The sequence below is a fragment of the Triticum aestivum genome, chromosome 5D (genome assembly GCF_018294505.1).
Source record: "Triticum aestivum cultivar Chinese Spring chromosome 5D, IWGSC CS RefSeq v2.1, whole genome shotgun sequence".
Classification (NCBI taxonomy): Eukaryota; Viridiplantae; Streptophyta; class Magnoliopsida; order Poales; family Poaceae; genus Triticum; species Triticum aestivum.
The window spans coordinates 327,324,460-327,348,000 of record NC_057808.1 but is presented as its reverse complement, the minus strand read 5'-3'; the positions used below and the strand labels follow the sequence as shown (position 1 = coordinate 327,348,000).

The 23,541-nt window shown below is 44.3% G+C and overlaps 3 protein-coding genes across 5 annotated transcripts; 1 reads left to right on the top strand and 2 right to left on the bottom strand.

Annotated features, from left to right (window-relative positions):
- Window positions 1–907: 907 nt before the first annotated feature.
- LOC123124796 (F-box/FBD/LRR-repeat protein At1g13570-like) lies at window positions 908–1,972 on the bottom strand. The gene has a single exon (XM_044545352.1). It carries the CDS (start codon window positions 1,914–1,916, stop codon window positions 966–968), a length of 951 nt encoding a protein of 316 aa, XP_044401287.1. The 5' UTR covers window positions 1,917–1,972; the 3' UTR covers window positions 908–965.
- A 1,736-nt stretch (window positions 1,973–3,708) lies between these two features.
- LOC123124795 (putative F-box/FBD/LRR-repeat protein At2g05300) lies at window positions 3,709–6,328 on the bottom strand. 2 transcript variants are annotated; one of them, XR_006461230.1, is made up of 4 exons: window positions 5,442–6,328; window positions 5,191–5,343; window positions 4,824–5,062; window positions 3,709–4,018 (listed from the first exon to the last, which is right to left on the bottom strand). XR_006461230.1 is itself a non-coding variant. In XM_044545351.1 (4 exons), exons 1-4 carry the CDS (start codon window positions 6,255–6,257, stop codon window positions 4,005–4,007), a joined length of 1,176 nt encoding a protein of 391 aa, XP_044401286.1. In that variant the 5' UTR covers window positions 6,258–6,328; the 3' UTR covers window positions 3,709–4,004. The 2 variants fall into 2 exon arrangements, 1 of the variants encoding a protein (XP_044401286.1); XM_044545351.1 differs by having other exon boundaries at window positions 4,824–5,016.
- Window positions 6,329–20,456: 14,128 nt separating this feature from the next.
- On the top strand, window positions 20,457–23,538 carry LOC123124794 (uncharacterized). 2 transcript variants are annotated; one of them, XM_044545349.1, is made up of 7 exons: window positions 20,457–20,627; window positions 20,719–20,957; window positions 21,037–21,186; window positions 21,284–21,442; window positions 21,538–21,631; window positions 21,797–21,893; window positions 23,050–23,538. In XM_044545349.1, the coding sequence occupies exons 1-7, from the start codon at window positions 20,489–20,491 to the stop codon at window positions 23,069–23,071; spliced, it is 900 nt and encodes a 299-aa protein (XP_044401284.1). In that variant the 5' UTR covers window positions 20,457–20,488; the 3' UTR covers window positions 23,072–23,538. The 2 variants fall into 2 exon arrangements, with proteins under 2 accessions (XP_044401284.1, XP_044401285.1); XM_044545350.1 differs by having other exon boundaries at window positions 21,538–21,674.
- Window positions 23,539–23,541: the final 3 nt, after the last annotated feature.

The following is a 23,541-nucleotide window of genomic DNA, read 5'->3' as shown; positions in this document are numbered from 1 at the left end:
TGTACTGACCCTCTGTGGCTGCAACGTCTCATGTTGCAGGAATCTTACGACGAGTAAGTGATACGTTAGGGTTACGATTTCCACACTCAACTTTGCCGTTGGTGTTGATGGGAATCCACAACCTTGTTACTTCCGCTATTTGGATTGAGGTAATAGTATTTACGTTATTTTATACATGTGATTTACCTCTGTTATAAATCCTCGAGTACAGTGTGTGTCAGCATACCGATCCAGGGATGACACTTAAGCACAGAGACTTGACCGTCTGAGGTCGGGTCGCTACAAGATGGTATCAGAGCACATGTTGACTGTAGGACGTGACCCTAGAAACTGGCAAGCCCATAGGAAAGATTTTCTCTACAACTTTTTTTTCAAAAAAAAAAATCTTTTACCTCTCTTCTCTTCTGAGCTTATCAAAATATTCCCTTTTAGTGAGACCATACCCTTTTTCCCTTTTGACCACACGAGGAATCGACTGATGAGACCACTCCAAGAAGTACAAGATATCGGACAACTAAGACCACTTCGGAATGAAGGAGATTTTACCATGCATCTGAATAATGGAAACTACAACGGTTGAAGAATTCTGAAGACTAGGAGAATTTGAAGGCTCTGAAGAATTCCCAGATTTGTATGACCTAGGAAGGCTACCCTTATGGAACTTGGCAAACTATGGAAGTTGTCAATACCCGACATGATTATAAATATATACAACTCTGTGGCTAACACAAAGAACATCAATAGGTGTAATTTCCAAGTTAAGTTTCAGACAAGGTGGTTTCTCACAAAATTTGGGGTTTGGGACCCAACACCACTTTGAGGTTGAATCCTGATTGTCCCTAGCAGATCAAATACTTGACAACAATCAAACAGAGGAGATAGATAAAATCCACTAAAATGTTCCACTAGGAAGGTAAGGCACAACAAAGATAAGAATTAGTGGTAATCTTTACATGGCCTAATCCTCAATGTTGTCTCTTGTCTGTAAGGAAATTTAATAACACATGAGTACTAAACTGAGCCCAGATGTTCATTATAAGAACAGATAAAGCGAGAGCATCTGGGCGTACCGGTGAATGACAAGTATATATGCAAAGCTCAGTAACGTTCGCAAGCCTCGAGAGAAATTTGGAGAAATCACAATCCCCGCCTAGATAGTGCCATATATCAATTACAGCATAATCGAGGCGCGGAAGATCCCCAAGGTTCCAACCATAATCATTAGCCGAACAAATTTTGAGGAACCGGAGATTGGTCGCCTGAATCACCCACTCTTTGAATCTGCCTCGGATAGTCACATCCCAAAGTGTCAGCTCCTCGAGCGAGGGTGATGTGGCGATGATCTTCTCCAGCTGGTATCCCCCCTTCTTCTGTAACCGGACGTTGATGAGAGTAAAATTCCTTAACTCCCGTAAACCTTGGAAGCCCGGGGGTAGGGGCGGGATGGCGCATCTGAAGAGACTGAGGGAGGTGAGCTGGCCGCAGGTGAAGAGGGAGGAGGGGAGAGCCAGGAAGCCGTCGATGGAGCTGATGTGGAGGGTCTCGACGCCCCGACGGGAGAGGACGAGAAGCCAGTCATGGATGCGGGCCGCGTAGGGCTCGTCGAGGAAGACGCAGAAGCGCCGGACGCGGCCGGGGCAGCGGAGGAGGATGCCGTCGACGGCCCTCAACCCCTTGGGCGCTCCCTCGTCGTCTTTTAGGCGGGGGAAGTGGAGGTCGAGGGATGGGAGGGCCTCCCATCGGTATCGCCAGGCGCGGGAGAGCGCCGACGTACGAACGGCGTCGCGGAGGTCGAGGCGGGTGAGGATGACGTTGAGGACGTCCGCGGGCAGCGAAATCAGGGCGTCCGCCTCCACCGGAGCGGCGTCAGCCAGCCGACGACGCTTCTTGTAACGGCGTCGACGCGGGGGCGGCATCTCTCCGGTGATGGCGCGGCGGCGCGGTTCTAGGGTTTTCAGAGGCGGAGCGCCGCTTTGGGGTGGTCTGGAAATGCCGCGCTCTTTTCGTTGCGGCGGGATGATTTGGCGCGTGATGAAGCGGGAACAATATCCGGTGCTCCCAACACTCGTATACATTTCACAAACACACACAACAAACTCGTGTACAAATCAAAGTTTAACGGGAATGTTACCTAGGAAACGTTCACTGGGAACATGTGACATTTCAAACTTTTTTATGGCATTTTTAGTTGTGGGTAAGATAACAGTTTCTTTACAACGACGTGACATTTTCTGGTAAGATAATAGCTTTCGAGACTTCATCCTAGAAAATGCAACGAAACTGCTCTGTACACGATCTTTATGGCCGACATATGCACGACATGTAATCCAGCGGCCGGTGCTACTTCAATACGTACGCATGTACGGCCGGATTCATTAATCGTGCATGAATCGTCCAGTTTTTGTCATGTGCATAGCACGATTCAAAAAGCAATGTCGCTCTCAAAAAAATTGCCACCCTCTCAAACTAAAAATGTCATCTACAACGGTCGCGTGTGCCATCCCTCCCTTGCGAACATTCGCCAGTTATGAGTGTTACATTTGATCATATGCAATTTTTCATTTGACTTATTGATCATGCCCTACTTTACTTAAATCAATTTTTAAGTCAGAAGAGCGAACATATGCCATGCGAAACGACTATTTAAACACGGAGCCAATTTCATAGGGTATGTAGAACCGTGGATCTCTTCTGATTTAAACGAATTTCAAATATATTTTTGTAGGGTTCCAGCGTACAGGGAAATTTTCCTGTATAGTCTCTTCGTCCAAAAGAATAGACCGCCCAAAAATCTTACGGGTTAATTTTCTACTCTACAATTCCATAGTATTCCTGTGAACTAAGCCTCTAGAATTTTTCTAAACATAACTACTAGTCCCTCCGTACCATAATATATGTTGTTTTAGCAGTTCAATTTGAGCTGCTAAAATGACATATATTATGGTACAGAGGGAGTATAACACATGCACTCAACGTCTAGAAATTTTCAACGCTTGTCCTGTGGTGCAACAAAACAGCTATTATTAGATAACCCAATATTTTTCTCCTGTGTACAAATATCAGTACAAGAATGAAAAGAATCCACATTTAGGAAATGTGCATATACAACATAACCCGGATCTTAAAAGAAAAAAGGACACTGTGTTGCACAGTTTTTAACATCTATGCTCCCGTTAATTAAGGGGGGTTACCACTGTCATTCAAATTATGTTATCATGGTCGCTTACGCAGGTAACAAATGGAATGCAGTTTCAGATATTACAAAGAGATAAACCTTAGTACCTTCAAAGGAAAAAGACAAACCTCGATGATAATAAATTAATATACTAGTCATTAATCTTGAAGTACTGAAATGATAATGATGAAAGGGGTAGATCTCAAATGGTAAAAATGATTCACCCAAAAGAGGAGAACATGATGATCCAACCTGTTCATACTAATAGTAACATACAAGGCTACAAGTTGTTGCTTTTCTCCTGCTTCTTTTAATTTTTCCAAGGCATGTTGCTTTGCTAATGTTATGGGATGGGCAAAGGAATTTGTGCAACACAAGGCTATGAGTTTACTACTCCCTCCCTCCCATAATATAAGATGTTTTTGCAGTTCAAATTGAACTGCAAAAACGTCTTACATTATGGGACAGAGGTAGGACTATTTGTCATTGCTACTATCCCACTCGTAAGCTCTTACAAACATTTTCTAAGCAAATTAAACTAATGGTGCACAGCAAGTTTTCATTGGAAAATCACATTGCAAGAGTTCTCTCTTAAGGAGAGTTTTGCAGGTCATACAAGACATAATTATGCGCCAAACGGAGCAGTAAAGTAGCTCATGACGACAACCATTTTCTTCAGGATACATATCTTTAACAGCCCAGCCGCCCAAGGTACATAGTTAGAGAAGATCAAGGGATAAACAGACACCGTCTTACGCAAGTGAGCCATCTGAACGTAATCAGCGCCCATTCCCAGAATTGCATGGAAGACACGTCTCTATGTAGCAGCTCATTTCATTTTACCTGCAAAAGGATAACAGCCACTTTCTGAATTTGTGCAACTCGTTGCAAGATATTAAGCAGGTGATAAAACAGGAGAAAACATAAACTTGAATAAACAACATACAAAGTAATAATAACGAAGTAGCAGCACGTGTAATAATGAACAAATATATAATGCATTCAGTGAAGCATGAAGATGAAACTCTCGATTCCCACTGTAATCGACAAGGTGTCGGATCACTATCAACTTTTTGTCCCATGAGATAAATCCATACGGCTTTAGCACAATGCTATCACTCTTTATCCCAATGTGCCTTACTCAAAAGCTAAATTATCACGAAGTGGTTTGTTCTGTGGCCAGTATTGATAATTTGCACTTAATGTTTGTCCCTACCCTCCCTTCGTAAAGATTAAAGGGAGGCTGCTAGAGTAAAGGCAGATAGTACAAAATTCATGTTCTGTTATGTGATGATAATGGAATCTGGCTACAAGGTAGTCGTTTAGAAAAATGATCAACGACTCAAGTTATCATCCTGTAAAGAAAACATGGGAGTCATGATCTTGTAAAGAAAACCTTGGGTATAGATCCAAACTCATTTTCAAGCTTTCCATGTTCACATGTGATTTCTGTTGACAGAAGTGTTCATCCTATTTCCATCCATAGTCCCTCCTCTCCGGTATAGACAATAATGGTAGCACATAATATATCAACCCAAGGGCTAATTAAGAATGTGAAACTTGTAAGACACTCCATATATTCTTCAACATAAATATAGGCTAAGGAATACAGATAATTACTGACTGAAGTTCAAGATTTTTTTTTTACCGTCAAAGAAGACTCGAGCATGGGTTGAAGCCCTTCTATATGTCATTAGTTCACAGAGTGCATCCTCATTTGACTTTGATCTTCTGCAACCAAGACTAAGATGCATTGTGCGAAGAACTGCTGCTTTAGATAAAACGAGCTCTATGAAATACATTTCATTTTGCAACCAGCCAATATTTTTCATTTTCACAACCTGAAGGTTGGCACAGAAGGCATCAGTCCATTGTGTATTTAGAACTCTGCATTTGTTTCAGGTGCATCCCCATCACCAAAAATAAACAAAAAGTGTCAAGCACCAAAAATAGCAATGATGACCTCCAAGCATAACAACTACAATAGTTTGCAAGGCGGTGTTCTTATTTCATACCGTAATTTCAAGTTCTTCTAGATTAGGAGCATTCCTTAGTAAGCAAAAGGTTAACACTATGGCAGGCATTTCGTAGAAATGTGTCCAGAGGGTCAAACTCTTTAAGTTGTCAAAGGTACATGGAAGTGTTTCCAGGAGACCACCTCCAGTAAACTGTAAAAGAAACAAATATTAAGCATGTGAATCTCAATGCAAATGTGGATCAGAACAATTCATAATTGGCACTTTTTATGGTAAGAACAGAAAATTACCGATGTGTAGCACGCACAGAGAGAGAGCTTCCTAACTTGCGCAAAGCTGGCAAGAAATCCTCTGAACTTGATATTACTCACATAGTTTCCAACATCGATGGCGACTTCATCGATGCATGGCAGCTCCTTAACTTGCCAGTCATAATCAAAGTCAGAACTTATCGTTAGGCTCCGGAGGTTGGCCCCGCGAATCACCCACGCGTTTGAGTACGCGTCATTCCCACGGACATCCACAAAGTGAAGATTCAGGGTTTCAAGCAAGGGTGACCCGACAAGAATCGCCTCCAGTTGGCTCTCCCCGTTCTCCGGGAAATCGACAAGGCCGAGTTTTAGAACCTTGAGCATGGGGAATCCAGTGAATCCCACTGGGAGAGACGGCAGGCCGCATTGGTGCAGCTTGAGGTGCGTGAGTTGGGCGCATAGGAAGAGGGAGGAGTGGAGGATGAAGGGGGAGGCGCATCGGAGGTTGATGGACCTGACGCCGCGGTCGCAGAGGGCGACGAGCCAGTCATCGACGCGGCCGAAGGAGTGCTCGTCGACGTGGAAGGAGAAGTTGGAGATGCGGCCGGGGTAGCGAGCGAGAACGCGGTCGACAGCCAAGGGGGCCGTGCCGGGGTTGTCGACGAAGGAGAGGCAGAGGTAGGGGAGGGCCTCCCACCGGCGGCGCCAGGCGCGAGAGAGGGCGGAGGTACGGACCGCGTAAGGGAGGTCGAGGCGGGTGAGGATGCCGTCGAGCAGGGGCGGCGGGAGGGACGTCAGCGGGTCCGCCGCCGGCTCGCCAACCCTAGCGCGGCGGGGCGAGGGCTCCATTGTCATCGCCCCTCCGCCCTGTAGCCCACACTTCGCTCGAACCAGGGGAGAAGGAAATGGAGTTACAAAATCATCCAGAGCAGTATGACGGGTGGGCTCAGACTTGGAAATGGAGAGGAAGTAGCATTGCCATTTGTCGGCAAAAAACACATATTTAACTTGAGGACGAAAAGAATTCACAATCTAAACTGCTTTCGAAAAAAATTCACTGAGCTGATCGTTTCGAGTGGCACCCGACAGATAGGCGTCACACTATACTGTGCAGCGCCTGGCTCTTAGGCTATGTTGCACATTTTTCCGGTCCAGCGTGGTCCACTTCGGTCCAGCGTGGCAGCTCGGGCCCACTCCTGGTTGTGCAGCGCCTAACTGAAAGGAGTTGCACAGTGTAGTGCAGCGCCTAACAGAAAGGAGTTGCACAGTGTAGTGCAACACCTAACTGAAAGGAGCTGCACAGTGTAGTGCAGCGCCTAACTAAAAGGAGTTGCACTATCTTATATTAAAACTGTTGTAACTTTTAATCCGTGAATCCGACGAAAACGTGCCTTATATGAATGTTGCACATTTTTCCGTGTTCTACGCAATGGTGGCATTTTCATCTATGTTAGGATCAATTTGCTTGATGAAAACCCTGTTGCAAAAGTGTGTCATAATATAACTGACAGAATCTGTTAAAATTTACAAACTTGACATGATGATAGCCATTGACCTATAGCTCTTACGCGTTTGCAACCTACATGAGTTTTGCACTGCATAATGTGTACTTTCACGCCATGCCTATGCTTGCCATGTTAATTATCTTTAACATGTTCATTTCTTGCATCTAAGTAACTAACATGATATAAGTGAACTTTTGTTACAGGAAGTTACATTTTGTAAGATCCATAGTAATTAATCTTGACATCATATGAATATGATCTAACTATGAAAGTTGGAAAATTTTATGTCTACCTTAAGTCCATGTCATTTTCATACCCACTAAATATTTGCATCGCTATGTTTTGAAACACTAAAGTACCTAAGGCAATGTTCTACCAGATTGACACGTTAATTTCACCAAGTCTCTCAACAGAACTTGCATTTTGTAAAATGCATAGTAAATCAACCATGCTTCATATGGAATAACTTTATATATGAATTTGAGCATCTCCATGTCTACTTTCAGTATATCCAGCGTGTTGCCATGTTAAAAACAGTCGCACTAAAGTAGGCATGATAATGTTGTTGACAAATTTATTGCATATCTTGACATAATCATATCTTGATTTCAACAAAACCCCTTGGCATGAACTTGATATGTTTTTCATTTAGAATTTGTTTAGATCAATTTAGTTTTTCTGCTGGCTAAACTCTGTTATTCATTATGCTAGTAAGATAAGCCTTCTAACATCCAGCTAGTAGCGCTGACAGCTAGTTTTCCCATCAACTCTGTTTTGTCGTCCTGGTTAGCATGAGGCCATCCTGGGTTATCAAGTTCAAACCGACTCACTCCATACCGACCTCAGCTTTTTCCAGTAGCCTAAAGACAGAGTCCAAATCAGAGAACATGTGCTCTTGCTACTGACAGAAAACATTATAGGTGCTAAATTTTAAGGCTATATAAGTATACACCTTATAAAATGCAAAGTTCTGATGATATCCATGAACTCGATGAAATTAATGTGTCAATCTGGCAGAATATTGCGTTAGGAACTTTACTGTTTCAAAACATAGTGATGCACATATTTAGTGGGTGTGAAAATGACATGGACTTAAAGTAGACATAATATTTTCTAAGTTTCATAATTAGATCATATCATATGATGCCAGGATTAATTACTATGGATCTTACAAAATACAACTTTCTGTAACAGAAGTTCACTTATATCATGTTAGTCACTTAGATGCAAGAAATGAACATGTTAAAGATGATTAACATGGCAAGCATAGGCATGGCGTGAAAGTACACATTATGCAGTGCAAAACTCATGTAGGTTGCAAAAGCGTAAGAGCTATAGGTCAATGGCTATCATCATGCCAAGTTTGTAAATTTTAACAGATTCTGTCAGTTATATTATGATGCACTTTTGCAACAGGGTTTTCATCAAGCAAATTGATCCTAACATAGATGAAAATGCCATCATTGCGTAGAACACGGAAAAATGTACAACATTCATATAAGGCACGTTTTCATCGGATGCATGGATTAAAAGTTACAATAGTTTTAATATAAGGTAGTGCAGCTCCTTTCTGTTAGGCGCTGCACTACACTGTGCAGCTCCTTTCTGTTAGGCGCTGCACTACACTGTGCAACTCCTTTCAGTTAGGCGCTGCACAACCAGGAGTGGGGCCCGGGCTGCCACGCTGGACCGGCGTGTGGTGCCTAAGAGTCAGGCGCTGCACAGTATAGTGTGGCGCCTATCTGTGGGCGCCACTCGAAACGGTTAGCTTAGTGATTTTTTTTCGAAAGCAGTTCAGATCGTGAATTCTTTTTGTCCTCAGGTAAATATGTGTTTTTTGCCCCATTTGTCCAACTCTCAATCAAACATGTCACATTTTCTTTAGAGAATTGAACATGTGACATTTTATCCAACACACTGGCTAATTGTACATGCGTTGCGATGGGGCATACATATTTTAGTGGTTTAACAACAATCATGTCCAACATATACTTTACACCCACCATATTGTACATATTGTAGATTGTGGTGAGATTTGGTTTGATTTGAGTATGGGTAGAGAAACACAATGAGAGTTTTGATATAGTTGAGGTTGATTAGATTTGATTGAGTTAATACATGACATGATTTTGGTAATGTTTGATTGATTTAATGCAGGACATGGTTTCTAATAGGACAAGAAAATGAATTACAGATTTGTTATAAATAGTTATTCCAAACAGGGGTGTGGGGACAAAAAATAATGAGGGAGTGGGGGAGGAGATTAGGAGAACATACTAACTCTCATTTAATAGTAGGGAAAAGAACATGACGCATAAGGGGAAGCCATGGAGGAAATTTTGCGGCGATGAGCCCGGGAACAACAACCTAACTGGGCTCTAAGATGGCCTCCTTGTGCAGTTTGACAACGAGTTGCAGTAGGAGTTCATCAGATGGAGCTAGTTCGTTGGCTCTAATGCTCAGAAAAACAGAGTTTGAAAAGTAGAAGAATCTTGCACTATTAGCTATCTCAAAGATAGCAAATACATATCAGCAGAAAAAATTGGAATTACTATTAAAAGGATAAATAAGACAAATGATTATGAATTGTGCATGTTACAACCACTTTATTATCTAACATCTTGTATCATTCAAGGATGTGTTTCCGTGACCACGCATAAACATGTTCTTGAAGGTATGAAACCAAGACAAAGTAGCAACATTGATATAGGTATCCTCCGCAAGAAAAGCTCTTCTCCTCCCGTCGGCGCCGCCGCCGGTCTGTCCCATCTCCAATGGCCTCTAGGCCATGGAGGTGCGGAGGATCTCGGCCCCCCGCCGGCGGGAGGGATCCCGTTCTCGTTCTTATTAGATTCGGCCTCTTGGTTGGGGCTGTGTGGCGACGGCGACGTCCTTAGTAGGAATAATGTCTCCCACGCTCTATCCCCTTCCCGATGGTGCATCTAGCATCGTCGGAGGGCATGTGAAGGTTTGTCTTCGTCGGATCTTGCGGGATTCGGTCGGTGCTGGTCTTCGGTGGATCTATTTGGATCCTGTCTTTGTTTAGGTGTTTACAGGTTTGATCCTTCTGATCTACGACTTTCTTCATCGGCGTGGTTGCTACTCTGGTGTGCTGGTCCTATGGGGCCTTAGCACGACGACTTCCCGACTGTCTACTACAACAAGGTTTGCCCGGCTCCGGTAAGGGAGCGCGATGACGGCGGCGCGCCTTCGGTTCGCTCCAGTGTTGGTAGTCGTCGTTAGGTGGTCCACAGACATGATTGTAATTTGTATTACCTCTTTTGTTTTTTGTACTGTCATGATTGAATATGAATAGATTGGAAGTTTCTGGCAAAAAAAACATTGATATAGGTACTCCACAATATGAATCCATAAAATTCTAAGAAAATAAAGTTGAGAAATCATGGAAGAGCACACGCTAGGAGCTTTCTCAAATATTAGAGTAGAACAAAATGATTGGGTATTGAAATATGACCTAAAAAATGTGTTTCCGTGCACAAGCACAAATAGTCCCGGGATCGCAACGGCTGTTATGTTTTCATGATAGCTTGTGCTATCATGATGGTAGGCGGCCGTTGGTCAGATGACGACCCACATCAGTACATGATGGATCGGGCAAACATTCTGAGCCAAGATGAGTCGTCTGGGCTAGGCTAGTGGCGAACTCCACCCAGAACGGGAACCCGCGAGTCACATCCACATCCGAATCAATGGCGGCGAACACAGCAACCTATAGGCAAAGTGAAATTAACATAGTTTGTTTGCACTGTTCTTACTGGTCAACCACATTTTGCATCACAATTTCAAAGGATAAATACTCCAGTTTTACACTTTTTTTTATTTTGCTAGCCACATGTCCCATGCGGTCTCTAGTTTTACACTTCATGCTTATTAACATTTGCATCAATCTAACTTTGGTTTATCTTATAATGGAGAGAATTAATTGATGGCATAATAATCTGAGAAATTGGAGCTTCGTGAACAAGTGCATTTCCAGGGGCCCAAAAACATACAACGAAAATATAATAATAAATCATACATAAAAAAGGTCATGGGCCAGAAAGAGGCTGCTAGTGGGCCCTGGTGGGTCTACGCCTAGTGTAGGTTCCTCCCCTCCTAGGGTGCCTACAACGGCACATATAGCCCACATGCACCCCTTGTTGCTCTCCCGGGTGTTTGTCTCTCCTCCGAGATGTGAACTTCATGTCAATATTTTCGGGAGTTTCTCCACCGCCTCTTAGAGGTAGGACCCTAGTTCTATTTTATGCAAGATCTACACCCTTTGACAGGGGGGATTTGAAGCAATCGTCATCACCAACTCTCATGCACGAAGGGGAACCTCTTCATCTATGTCATCTTCATCATTCCCATCAACAACACCATTGCCCCATTTCCATCTCCATCCATTTTATGTACAATTGGTATGAATCAATTGTCGTTATTAGCTCTCGGTGTGCATTGGTGTATTCATAGTTTATGTTGTGTGTTTCATTGGCGAAAGATCTTTACTTCATTATACCTCTTAACATGTTCACCATGATGCTCCACGAGTAGTTCCATAGTGTTCTTGAGGACATGGGAGATATCTAGTTTTAAGTGTCATATAAGTTACTGGATTATAACAGGAGGCGTGAATATATACCCTAAATGAGATGGCTATGGTTGGGCTTTATTTTTTTTAAGAAAAGGAGGATGACCCCCGGCCTCTGCATCTGGAAGATGCATACGACCACTTTATTGATTATTCTCGAGGACCTTACAAAGTGTTCCAACAATATGCCTGAATCCACCATCTAGGCAACATATGCCGCTACTCCTATCCATACGATGAAGGGGTGCTAGCTGGGCCACTACCCAGACCACTCACCTAAACCTAACATCAAAAGCCGGAATCCCCAGCCTAGCCACATACCGGGTCTGGGGCATAAACCGGTCTGACGCACTCACAGGTGTCGTCTCCGCCATCTTCCACTGGTCCATCTCCAAGCAGATTGAAGTGCCAACCTTGGCAGGCTCTGAAGGAAATATGCCCTAGAGGCAATAATAAAGTTATTATTTATTTCCTTATATCATGATAAATGTTTATTATTCATGCTAGAATTGTATTAACCGGAAACATAATACATGTGTGAATACATAGACAAACAGAGTGTCACTAGTATGCCTCTACTTGACTAGCTCGTTAATCAAAGATGGTTATGTTTCCTAGCCATAGACATAAGTTGTCATTTGATTAACGAGATCACCTCATTAGGAGAATGACGTGATTGACTTGACCCATTCCGTTAGCTTAGCACCCGATCGTTTAGTATGTTGCTATTGCTTTCTTCATGACTTATACATGTTCCTCTGACTATGAGATTATGCAACTCCCGTTTACCGGAGGAACACTTTGTGTGCTACCAAACGTCACAACGTAAATGGGTGATTATAAAGGTGCTCTACAGGTGTCTCCAAAGGTACTTGTTGGGTTGGCGTATTTCGAGATTAGGATTTGTCACTCCGATTGTCGGAGAGGTATCTCTGGGCCCACTCGGTAATGCACATCACTATAAGCCTTGCAAGCATTGTGACTAATGAGTTAGTTGCGGGATGATGTGTTACGGAACGAGTAAAGAGACTTGCCGGTAACGAGATTGAACTAGGTATCGAGATACCGACGATTAAATCTCGGGCAAGTAACATACCGATGACAAAGGGAACAACGTATGTTGTTATGCGGTCTGACCGATAAAGATCTTCGTAGAATATGTGGGAGCCAATATGGGCATCCAGGTCCGTTATTGGTTATTGACCGGAGACGTGTCTCGGTCATGTCTACATAGTTCTCGAACCCGTAGGGTCCGCACGCTTAACGTTACGATGACAGTTTTATTGAGTTTTGATGTACCGAAGGAGTTCGGAGTCCCGGATGAGATCGGGGACATGACGAGGAGTCTCGAAATGGTCGAGACGTAAAGATCGATATATTGGACGACTATATTCGGACTTCGGAAAGGTTCCGAGTGATTCGGGTATTTTTCGGAGTACCGGAGAGTTACGGGAATTCGTATTGGGCCTTAATGGGCCATACGGGAAAGGAGAGAAAGGCCTCAAAAGGTGGCTGCGCCCCTCCCCTTGGTCTGGTCCGAACTGGACTAGGGAAGGGGGACGCCTCCTTCCTTCCTTCTCTTTTTCCCTTCCCCTTTTCCTATTCCATGTGGAAGGAGGAATCCTACTAGGACTAGGGAGTCCTAGTAGGACTCCAACCTTCTGGCGCGCCCCAGGGGCTGGCCGGCCTCCCCTCCTCCATCCTTTATATACGGGGGCAGGGGGGCACCCCATAGACACAACAATTGATCCTTGAGATCTCTTAGCCGTGTGCGGTGCCCCCCTCCACCATATTACACCTCGACAATACCGTTGCGGAGCTTAGGCGAAGCCCTGCGTCGGTGGAACATCATCATCGTCACCACGCCGTCGTGCTGACGAAACTCTCCCTCAACACTCGGCTGGATCGGAGTTCGAGGGACGTCATCGAGCTGAACGTGTGTAGAACTCGGAGGTGCCGTACGTTCGGTACTTGATCGGTCGGATCGTGAAGACGTACGACTACATCAACCGCGTTGTGATAACGCTTCCGCTGTCGGTCTACGAGGGTACGTGGACAACACTCTCCCCTCTTGTTGCTATGCATCACCATGATCTTGCGTGTGCGTAGGAAATTTTTTGAAATTACTACGTTCCCCAACAGGCTCCTCCGCCATCAACGCCACCATGACGCCAAATGACGACCATCACCTACGCTAGAACATCGCCAAGCAGATGGAGCGCTACCACAAGATGAAAATCAGCGGTAAAATGGCCGCCGCCAAACACCTCACACGCACCACAAAGCGCCCACCGTGCTTCCGGGAACCCCAGGCGACGCCTTCAAGAAGGAGCGCGATGAAGGTACAACGCCGTCGCCCGCAAGGGGAACTAGAGCTTTCGCCCAAATGAAGAGCACAGTGAGAAACGGGATAGGATCTCGACAAGGCCTCCAAGAAGGGAACCGACGCCCACAAAGGCGCCGCCATTGTCGTGGCCTCCGCCGACGGCCAAGGGTTTCCCCCGATCCCGCCCCCGTCCCATCCATCCGGCCACAGACCTGGCCAGGGGAGCGCACGCAGCCAGAGAAGGCGTTGGACTTCATCGAAGCAGGCACGCCGGGTGACGGGGCACCCCGACCCACCGCAGTAGACGTCCACCAAGACCTCGCCGCCCGCACAGCCGAAGTCGCGGACCACCAGCTCCCATGGCCGTCGCCCGTCGAGAGGCCACGCCGTCCACACCGCCCGAGGCCGCCGCCCCGGCACCCACCCACCGCGCACATCCCGTCAAAACACGAAGAACGACCCACACCGCCGCCACCAGGGAGACCACACCGCGAGCACCCAAACCGGGCGACGAGGCAGGGCCGCGCCGGCCAGATCCGGCGGATCCGGCGATCCCCGGCCCACCAGCCGCCAGAGAGGAGCCGACCTGATCTGGTAGTTGGACCTTCCCAGGAGACCCCCACACCGGATCTGGAGAGGGGCTAGCGACAGCTCCGGCGACCGACGGCCGCCGTAGAGGGCCCGCGTCGGCGGCCACCAGGAGCTGGGGAGGCGGGCGGCGGCATCTGATGCGGGGTGGGGGCACCTCCAACGTCGAGGCGGGTGCGCGGGGAAACCCCGCCGCCGCCTACCGCCGCGCGGGCGGCTGCCGGCGGCGGCGGGGGAGGAGGAGGGGAGGCTGGGGGAAACCGGCGGGCGGCTAGGGTTTCGCCCCCGAGTCGCCCGGAGCGGACGACGCGGGGGCGGGGGGGGGGGGGGACAAAACATATTTCCCCACACAACATCGACCAAGCAACAATAATCATTGGAAATAATTATGGAATTAACAACTATGCAATATTCTCATTGTCCTCAAGAATGTTCAATCACCATAAGTAACACAATCGGCTTGTCCTTAGCCTTACTAAGGATTGGGACACTTGTTGTACTCTTTTAAAGTTGTGTTTCATTGCTACTCCACCATCACAAATTACAAAACTGCTACACCTTTTAGCATCCTACGTTCTTAAGAAGTTGCTCCCCACTACAAGGCATTCTCTCAACATGCACACACTCCACCTCAGCATGCATGCCACATCAGCGTTTCAGTCCCACTACCACTAGCAATCCTGCCATGTCAACATTTTTTTCTGTTTCAACTAATTATGCGATTTAATCTCTCGTTAGAATGGATTGACTCATCTTCCTATTCTGTATAACCGATCAGAGATTTAAGAGAAGAGACGCATCGTCTTAGACTCCCCACCACACCTCCAATACGCAAAGAGAAGATGAGAGAAGCCCAACCGTCTGCCCCATGCCTTTCGTTTACACCTCCCTACGATTCAGTTCCTAATACTTTTAATCACAACCCATCGAGCCCTCTCGGAAACACATCGAGCCCTCACGTTTCCCTTCCCAAGGGAAATCTACTACGTACGACGGGGCGGCTCCTCCGACACGACCGTCGGTTTCGCTCGTCTCGGCGGCTTCCGGGGTTCTCTCGGGCAAAATACACCTTGGTCGTGTGTGCCTGCGTCCTCGAGACGGCGTCTGCGGTGCCCTCGTGCTCCCATCCATTTTCTGTCTCCGTTCCGGCCAAGGTAGCTCCGGCGTGAAATCCCCTCAGTCCACAGGACCACCGGTCTTCCAGACCTCCGCTGCCACTCTGGGGCCCTTGGAGCGGGCTGCACGCGATTTTTCGCCCAGTCAGATCGTCTAGCACATCCGAATCAGCCTATGCATGCCTTCCTCTGCTCTGAAGTCTGAAGCTCCTACATCGGATCCATCTTGACTCCGACGTCTCTCTGGGCGTTGGTACATGGGCCGGGGTACGTTCCGTCGCCGGTCGCCCAGAATTGCGGATCGTCGATGAAGGCCTAACCTATGATGCCTCTGCGTGCCGTTGCTCTGCTCCTCGGCCGCCGTCGGCGGTAACGAGCGGCAAGGAGTCGGGCTTCATCAGCGAAGACGACTTCCCCGGGACTCCATCTTCAGGTGAGCATCAACGCGCTTATACATTCGCCTATGAGATGGTGAATACCATTGGCGGTCGTCCGGATCCAGTGGAAAGGTGCGGAGGCGGACGACGTCCGGACTCCCTGTGTAAGACACCATTGCTCCTTCCTCGGGGTGGTCAACAGCTTTGTCTCGCTCAAGCGACGAGTTTTAAGCAACAACCTTTGCTTCTCACATCTTATAGCCGTATTCTGAAAAATACAACACTGAAGTACCATCACTATGTAATCGTAATGCTTTCAGATCTTCACAGTATAGTTTGTCCATCTCACTAAATAATTGTTTTTTTTCAGAGCTTGGAGTATTATGTCCTGATTCTACTTTGCTTTGCACCTACGCCTCCGGATATTAGTGCATGGCTATATGCGGCTCTATTTTTGCTTACTAATCAAACCATCAACCTTTTGAGACTTGGATAGTTGTCAGTTTGAGGAGCTTCATTTCTTACATCCTACATCCCTCTCTTTTTTAGATGTTGCTTTCTTACTTCTTTCCCTGGATCGGTGCCTCGAGGTTAGGAGGGGCTTGGCTGGTTATTTTTTGCCTTTTGTAATAAATCAGTGGTGTGCAAGGCTATAATTCTTAGGTAGCATCAGTAAAGATAAACTAAATGTGTTCTCTCAGTTATTACAATAAGCTTTGGGGGTGTTTGGTTCAGAAGTACTAGGACTTTTTCTAGTCCCAGGGACTAATCAAAAAAGACTCTCTAGTAGAGTCTTTTTCTAGTCCTTGTAGAAAAAGTCCCTCCCGTTTGGTTCCTAGGGATTTTTTAGGGACCTTTTCTAGTGTCTGGGACTAAAAAGTCCCTGAACCAAACACCCCCTTTGTTTCCTTCAGGCTCTTGATATGATAAGAGGGAAGGTATCGAAGTTATTTATGTTTATGATGCAAACTTCACAGCGGGACGGTCTTCAACTTCTGCTGAATCCGATAAAGCGAAATGCTAATGAGGACGAACCAATTTAGAATGAAAAGTCCTGTTCAAGGGATGTTCACTATGGTTATGCCAGTTTTACAAGCTAGCCACCTAAGTGCTAGGAGATATATGGCGTGCTTTCAACTATATCATGGCAAATATATACGTACTTTTTTATATAGTATTAGACCGTCCAATACCCATGTAGTGTAACTCTGTCTACTAATCGACAATAAAAAGATTTGTCCTGTAATAGGCGCCTTTTCATTAGCCAGTTCTAGACTTTTGTTTGCTTGGAACCTTGAACTGACAGCAAAATATTCTAGATTCTCTAGATTTTTGGTATTGAATAGTTATAAATGAATCCAGTCACATTTCTCTACTATGCATATTCATACAAGCTTTGCACATTTGGGTAACAACTGTTTTACTTGCAGCAATGCCCATGGGGAATCATGTCCCTAATTTTTTTCTATGTATTCTTCATGGATTTATATTTTAAAGTCGCACTGTACTGTAGCTTTTTTATTAGGAACTAATTGGTGTTTTCTTTCTAACTATACTCTTATTATACAGCTCTCACCCATGCTATTTTTGTGTTGATTATCATCCTTCTCCTATGATGTTACACATAATATTATTCGAGCATTGCTAACGTCGTTTGGTTGGACCGGTTCAATTTTCATGGTCTAGCCTTACAGCCATGTAATGAAGGACTTTCAGCTTCAATTGAAACCCAACTCGGACAACATAGTAGATTCAAATTGCATTGGCTTTTAGATTGATACCCATTCGGGTCACTAGCTAAGTTTAAGTATTTTTCATGTCTATCATTGTACCTTCGTTTATATGGCCCCATGAAACTGCCTTGAAATAACTGAATTCCAGACTTCAATGATTCAATTTTTCGTGGGAAACCAAATATTTACAGCAAGTTGCACAAGGATGTCCGCAGCAACGCGCGGGGAATCATCTAGTTTATAGTGAATCCTTGCCATTTTTGCACCTCACAATTCCTTCTGATTCTCGTAGGATCGACATTTTTACTTATCAAAAGGATTTACAATTCATCCGCCTACACTTGTGGGTTGTCACCCACCAAGGGCCCACAAAACTCTTACTAACCTATATCACCATGGTGTATGGACCACCAAGGTCAAGCCTCGCACGTGATAGATCTTCAGAAAATAGGCGATCTTTAATCCCTAACAAATTTATTGGTTCCTTCACACCTTTAAGGCTCCCAACGACACCTAGCCGACTTGGGAGGCACATACTCTCCAAAAGTAGCAATATAAGGTTGTTTGATGATGAATACCTTGCTTATGTGTCAAGATGTAATCTCCTTCACACTCAACCCCTCGTAGAGTGTCCTTTGAACTCAACACAAGACTTGGAGGTTCTCTTATTCAAATTGTATTTGAAAGAAAGCTCTTGAGTGAATTGGTGGGATAGAAGAGGCCAAGGGGGTACATATAGGCTGGACCCAAAAATTAGACCGCTACACACTTTTTCTTACAACTCGGAGGCTTCGACTGAATTATAAATAAGCAACTTTTCAAATAGCTTGGAGGATCCGACCAAATTTCATCTGAAGGTTCCAATAAGCGTTGGCACAAATCCGCCCGCTTCTGGAGGTCGTTCCAAAATTATATACAAAGTCGAAAACTTATGTAACTTTCGAATTTTTCATTTGCATGTTTTTATGCTAGTGATATTGGAACCCTCTACGCGAAAACTTGAGAAAAAATAGGTGTTATTATTCTTCGAGAATGTTTAGCTGCCCAAGAAATGGGCCTTAGGGGCCACACATGACCCCACGTAGCCTAGCCACGTGATCCTAGGAGGCTGGTCGTGTGGTCACACCATATGAGGACGTGATATGTCACAATGCGAGTTGCACTTCGCCCTCAGCTACAACGAGGGATGTATGGTCCGTCACAATAGACGAGTGCATGCATCAACGCCTCACATCTACCTAACAAGTTTTTTTTCCATTGCTATGTTTTTTATTTTCATATTCCAAATATATATACATATAACATTACATTAGTTATTTCTTTAAAAGTTCTCACACATCTAAAATATGTTTATCTAGTGTAAAAAGAATGTTCGTGCAACTTTTAAGAAACATCGTAGCATTCAAAAAAATGTTTGTGACATTTAAAAATGTTCAGGCGCTTCAGAAAAATGTATGGGACACTTTCTTTTAAAAATTATGCAATGTAAAAATATGTTCATGTAATTCAAAAAACATGTTTGTACCATTCCAAAAAATGTACATTGCATTTTATTTATTAAATAAGAGTTTCAAAAATATGTTCTTGACATTTTAAAAAGAGTTTATATAATGCAAAAAAGGTTCACATTTTGAAAATTGTTTTGTATCATTAAAGAAAAGTTTCAATATGTATTTGAAAAATGTTTAAAATGTATTAAAAATGTTCAGAAACATTTTTAAAAAATGTTAATGATATATTTGGAAAATGTTAAATGTGTATAAAAAGCTTTAGATGTATGCGAAAAATGTACAATGTGTATGAAAAAACAGACATCAAAACATATGTTTGAAAAAAATGTTATCATGTAGTTTGGAAATGTGAAACATCTATAAAAAATGTACTTGATGTACACAAATGCGTGTGAAAAAAATATATGTATTGGAAAAAAGAAAAAAAACCCGTAGAAAAATGAATAAGAAACAGAACAAAAAAAAGGAAAAAATGAAGAAAAAAAGACGAAAGAAACCAGCGAAAAATCTGATGCCGACACTGAAAAAACGACAAGTAAATCATAGATTTTGTTTAGCACAACTACTGTGCTGGGTTGACCCAGTAGCGTCGCGTGAGAGGCGACACGAAACTAACTCTAGCGACTGACAAAAAATAGCCCTGCTGCACCACATGAGGGTCCAGGGCACCAGTTATTCTGTCGTGTGAGAAAATATATACATAATTTTTCTGTTATTTTTTTAATTTATTTTTGAGGAAATATGGGAACACCTTTTTGAAATTAAATAATCATATATTACAACGGTTGACATGTGAACGAGGACTCCGAAAAGCATGATTTTTTTAAAAAAATAGGAATTTTCGTGAACAGCTTTTATATATGTATATGTATTTTTCAATATATATGGACATTTATTTGTAGGTATATATATTTTTATTTTTCGTATATTAAAAATACTAAATTTTAAAAATGATTATTTAGCATTATATTTAAAATTCTATTAAATACAAACCTTTTTGGATTTATATAAAAACACGTGATAATGAGCTCCGGAGTGGCCAGCCCGGTAGTTTTTTTATTTTTATTTCGAGAAGGGCCAGCCCTGCAGATATTCGGCAGGAGGGAATCATCGCCACGTAATAAAAAAAATTATCCCTAAAAAGGAAAGAAAAACGTAATAAGTTTTTTAAAGGGAATCATCAACGTAATAAGTGTGTGCTATTTATGGGCTGGCCCATCATGATGACATCAAGCGGCCTAGCAGTATCTCCCGGCTCCCGCCCGCATACAAATTCCGAAATTGCTCTCCAACTTCCGCGGAGGAAACCCTAGATCAGACTCTGGGGTGGGCGACTGGGAATGGTCCCAATGGACAATGGAGCCCGTGCCCGTCACGACGAAGAAGCCGATAGGCTGTACATGGAAACGTGGGTCAAATATCGGCGAGGTCCGGATGATATGCGCAAGATACCGCCGACACGGATCCTCATGTACCCAGGTAACCTACCTGTCGTTGCGTTCTCCATCCATGTTTGAGTTCAGTTTTTTCCCATCTAATCACCAGCCATCGTCGTCTTCTTCGTGGCCAGATATATTTGAGAGAGCGTGGGGTTGGGACCGGCTGCTGCCACAAGACTACACGTCCTCGCGCCTCTATTTTGACTACCTCAGGGAGTATCACAGGCGCAATCGCCTCATGGACTACGTCGCCGCCGCCGCCGGCAAGCCTGAGGAGTGGCCGCTCAAAGCCCGGCCACCGGTTGATGATGGTGTTATCACCGGATGCTTCCCGGATGGGAATGATGCCCTCACTGCTGCCGCCAGATTTGTAACGTCCTGCCTGCATATATGCCTTTAACCGATGATGGTTCATCCGTACTAACTTGTTCGTGTTCACCAATTTGAAGTGCCTGGACATGGAGCTGCGGTTCATGTCGGTGTGGAAGAGCCGACCCGTGCGCAACGTGGAACTCCTGAGCCAGAAGATCCAGGAGCGCGCCTGTCACCTCATCGTCGTGGGGCGAGAATTCTCTGAACCCGCCGCCGCCAGCTTGGTGGTATGTGCGGGCAACCCAGTTGCATAACCCAAACGATCACCTTTCAGCCTGTGATCTGTTGTACTATTTCTTGTCTAAACTTTGAGGTGGACTTCAGTGCATCGCCAACGAGGCGGCTTTGGCTTGTGAGCTGCTGACACGTGGGGCTGAAGCCACCGACGTGGAGATCAAACTATGCAACTGCATCCGCCAGTGCGCGCTGAGTCTTATGTACATGACAGGGCCGCGTTCCGATGCCTCTGCTGCTGCTATGGTGGTATGTGCGCGCCCTGCCAATTTGCCAACAAAAAAAATAAATTAAACTTGTACTAGCATTCAATCTTTTCTGCTAACCATCATGTTGGTTGCAAGGGTGTTCCCAAGGAGGCCAGAAGAATGTGTGAGTGGATGAGGAATGTGAACCAACTGTATGCTTTCCAAGGTTACTCTGAAATCCACAAGATGGGTCAGTGCGATGAGATCCGGATTCCCACCTTTCGTCTTTTCGAGTATACATCATTTTCTTGTTGGGTTATCATTATGTCATGATTTTTTTAGGCAATTCATGTTCTTCGATGGTCTCAAACATAGTGAAGTGATTAATATGATCAATGTTTTGTAATATACCCAGGGAAGAAGAACCGTTTGTGCTTATGGATTTTGGAAAGAAAAGGGAGAAGACACAAGTGTAAGAGCCTGCAGGAACTTCAGATAAGTATTTATCACAGGTAACATAACTCAATTATTGCTGTTTCTCCCGTAGAACTCCTCAGTCCTCGCTGAGTACCTATTACTGTTTATTCAACTCGAACCTGACGATTGCTAAGTTGAGAAATGAAGACCCCAAGTCCATTGTAGTCAAGACTTTCAAAAGCGTAGCTGGGAGGATCAAGAGATTTATTTTATATGTAGGGAACTACTCCCTCCTCCCATAATATAAGAGCATTTTACAAACATGATTTTGAGTCCAAGTAAGAATGAAATGGCCGCCCGGCGGCTCGAGAGAAGAAGATGAAGCCCACTGTCACAAAAGCACGCAACAAGCAGCAGAGAAGAAAGAGCAGGAGAATGGAAGAAATAAAATTGTTCTACCGCGCAGAAACAATGTTGCAGAAAATGGTTGTACAAACCTCTACAAATTTTTCAGAGTGAAATGCAACACTAGTTGCAAATTGGCCAGGTTTTTTCTCACAGACCATGGTAACGGCGTATGAAGGAAAATAAAACGGAGAACCTTGCGTTCCCTGGGACTCAAACCCAGGCCCTTAGGGGACGTGTCCTTTTCTTGCAGTGAGACAACTCGGAAATTTTATAATCTTTTTCTTCTTTTGTGTGTCTTCAAACTTTTCAAAAACAAAATAAAAATAAAGTGAGGAACCTAAAAAATTCAAAAAGAAAAGCGAAAGTGAGAAAGATGAGCATCATGGGGCAAGTATCCTCCCTGACTACTGGAACCTAAAAAAATTCAAAAAGAAAAGCGAAAGTGAGAAAGATGAACATCTTGCATTTTTCTCTCTTTTTTGCGAGGGATCTTGCATATCTCTTAAAATACTATGATGCGATATCCTGAAATATTGCTGCAAATCATCAAAACTAATGTGTTGTGATCTCTTCTAATATCTCGTATCTTCTGATAATTCGCATCATTTTTCTACGATTGCCTACCGGATTGGTGTCGGTGATAAAATGATAGATAACTTGTGCAAATTCTTGAATACAATCTAAAGAGGGCCCAAGATTATGATAACTTGTCTCAATCTTACCATCATTATGTGAAACTAAGTATAGGTTAGATGGCTAGGTTCCTTGTGCTGGAATCAGCTCACCTGGATTCAAGTCTTAAACTTGATATGGGTGCTCTCATATTTTCTGGATTTATTTCAGGTTTTCCTATGTTACTCTTTGAGCGGTATGGTGTGCTCGTCAATCACAAGGCGTCTGTGACAACTTCATCGATCTCAAAATCTGCCAGCTCAATATCTCAAGGTCGCTCATAGAGATAGGGAGTGCATGCGTCCGTTGATATGGATAAATATGGCTTGTATATGAGCTTTTATGTTTGTATTGTGTTTCTCGAAAAAAAAAATTCTAACCATCATTAGATTCTGCCAAGTGGTCGCAAGAGCGAATGCAACGTTACCTTACCAATCCTTGTCGGAGAATTTGGTTGTCATGAACGCCCTCAAGTGAAGCAGCACAGGGCACCTACAACGCGAGGAGCTAGGATTAATTTCCTTCCCGATCGTTGGGCCAACTTATCATGGCGTCTCACTCAACACCTACGCAAAAGACGGAGCAGGAAATGATAAAAAGTTGTTTGTTCAAGATTTATGGCCACTTCGAGATTAATTAGCGCCTAACATTAGCGCTCAACAT

Bases quoted from the DNA above. Each gene is read 5' to 3' on its own strand.
- LOC123124796 (XM_044545352.1), bottom strand. From the start codon at position 1,916: ATGCCGCCCCCGCGTCGACGCCGTTACAAGAAGCGTCGTCGGCTGGCT.
- LOC123124795 (XM_044545351.1), bottom strand. From the start codon at position 6,257: ATGACAATGGAGCCCTCGCCCCGCCGCGCTAGGGTTGGCGAGCCGGCG. The intron at 5,344-5,441 runs GTAATTTTCTGT...TTTCTTTTACAG, and splicing joins TCTGTGCGTGCTACACATCG to TTTACTGGAGGTGGTCTCCT. The intron at 5,017-5,190 runs GTATGAAATAAG...GCCAACCTTCAG, and splicing joins TAGAAGAACTTGAAATTACG to GTTGTGAAAATGAAAAATAT.
- LOC123124794 (XM_044545349.1), top strand. From the start codon at position 20,489: ATGGTCCCAATGGACAATGGAGCCCGTGCCCGTCACGACGAAGAAGCC. The intron at 20,958-21,036 runs GTAACGTCCTGC...ACCAATTTGAAG, and splicing joins TCACTGCTGCCGCCAGATTT to TGCCTGGACATGGAGCTGCG. The intron at 21,894-23,049 runs GTAACATAACTC...GATTTATTTCAG, and splicing joins CAGATAAGTATTTATCACAG to GTTTTCCTATGTTACTCTTT.